We start from the raw sequence: 1,744 nt of genomic DNA, 5'->3' as shown, positions 1-1,744 counted from the left end.
CAGTGTGTGTGGGACTGTAACCCAGTGAGAGTCAGTGTGTGTGGGGGACTGTAACCCAGTGAGAGTCAGTGTGTGTGGGGGACTGTAACCCCAGTGAGAGTCAGTGTGTGTGGGAGCCCGTACCCCAGTGAGTCTTGGGGACAGGACAGTGATCTGGGTCCCCTCGTGCTGCCTCTCTCCTAGAAATCCAGATCATCGTCGGGATCCTCCTCATCCACGTCATCAGCGTCGTCCGGTTGGTAATATATCCTGCTGTCACCAGGTCCTCCATGTAACAGCGACATCTTTCTGCAGGAGAAGTAAGCGACAGGCAGCTGAGAGAGAGAGAATGGAGTGGGGGGTGGGGTCAGGAATTCTGCTTCCCTGTCTTAGCAATTCCCAAACCCTGAGAGAAGGGGCAGTGATGGGTTCAGAGCAACGCAGCCATTCGGTCCTTCCAGATGGGGCTAGCTTCCAGCTTAGCTGCAGCTCTCAGGAACCACGTCAGGGCAGCATGGGAATCCTGTGCGGATTTTCGCACTTTTTTAAACCAATCGACAGGGAGAAACCATTCTGGCCGGCTGGCCATCCCAGACAGCAGTGGTAGTGAGCTCAAAACCCCCCCGAGGCAGACCCCACCAGGGCTGCACAGGAGAGGAGAGAGAGCGCGGCGCACAAAAGGGTTCGGAGAGGCCCACTGCCAAAGCCGTGATGAATCCCAGATCGTTCGATCTTTCTTCTTCAAAGGGATAGCAGGCAAAGCTAGAGTTCAGTCCCAGGATTGGCTGTGATCCAGGAAAATAACGGGCTAGCATCGAGGGGATGAATGGACCCCCGTTCCTGTGTAACAGGCTCAAGGAAGGGTTCCGAATGGCCTCCTTCTGTTCCTGTGTGACAGGTCCGAGGAGAGGGCTGAATGGCCTCCTGCTGTTCCTATGTGCCAGGCTCTAGATGGTGGCTGAATGGCCTCCTGCTGTTCCTGTGTGACAGGCCCGAGGAAAGGGCTGAATGGCCTCCTGCTGTTCCTGTGTGACAGGCCCGAGGAGTGGGGGGGGCGCTGAATGGCCTCCTGTTCCTGTGTGACAGGCTCAAGGAAGGGGGGCTGTATGGCCTCCCGTTCCTGTGTAACAGGCTTGAGGAGGGGGCTGAATGGCCTCCTCCTGTTCCTGTGTAACAGGCTCGAGGAGGGGGCTGAATGGCCTCCTGTTCCTGTGTGACAGGCCCGAGGAGGGGGCTGAATGGGCTCCTGTTCCTGTGTGACAGGCTCGAGGAGGGGGGCGCTGAATGGCCTCCTGTTCCTGAGTGACAGGCTCGAGGAGTAGGGGGCTGAATGGCCTCCTATGAGCTCCGTGCTGACTTACTTCTCTGTGCTGAAGTGATAGGGCAGGGGGACCTGCTTCCGTGCCTCACGTTCCTCCTCCGTCAGCCGCAGGTTAAAAGGCAAATTGGCCGCAGGGTCAGGCTCCACCTGAAGGGGACAAGGATCGAGATGAAACTCCGAGAGGAAAGCAAAAGGAAACAGATCCCAGGACAGTGGCGGTGGTGCGTGGGGGGTGCTCAGAGAGGAGGGGAAAAGCAGGAAGAACATTCCTTTTTATTACGGATTGAGACCAAAACGGGACGAAGATGCTGCTGGTAACCACGGAGACGGTGGAAGGAGGTGCAGCGCATTCTCCCACGGCAGCTGTGTAAACACAACTCCCAATGCGCTGCACCTCCTTCCACCGTCTCTGTGGAGGAGGAGAGGCAGGGCGGGGGGAGGGGG

General features: G+C 57.8%; 1 protein-coding gene across 1 annotated transcript in view; it reads right to left on the bottom strand.

The window, feature by feature from the left end:
- Positions 1–28: 28 nt before the first annotated feature.
- The window catches only part of elp5 (elongator acetyltransferase complex subunit 5), a gene marked incomplete at its 5' end in the record, with an annotated part of 4,980 nt that continues 3,264 nt past the window's right edge, over positions 29–1,744 (bottom strand). Inside the window, 2 exons of the mRNA XM_048621118.1 lie at positions 29–288; positions 1,341–1,447. Of these exons, the coding sequence (XP_048477075.1) occupies positions 180–288; positions 1,341–1,447 (216 nt within the window). The remainder of the gene's footprint in view (positions 289–1,340; positions 1,448–1,744) is intronic.

The sequence above is a fragment of the Rhincodon typus genome, unplaced genomic scaffold, assembly GCF_021869965.1.
Source record: "Rhincodon typus isolate 14 unplaced genomic scaffold, sRhiTyp1.1 hic_rhity00000058, whole genome shotgun sequence".
Taxonomy (NCBI): domain Eukaryota; kingdom Metazoa; phylum Chordata; class Chondrichthyes; order Orectolobiformes; family Rhincodontidae; genus Rhincodon; species Rhincodon typus.
This window is presented reverse-complemented; position numbering and strand designations above follow the sequence as displayed.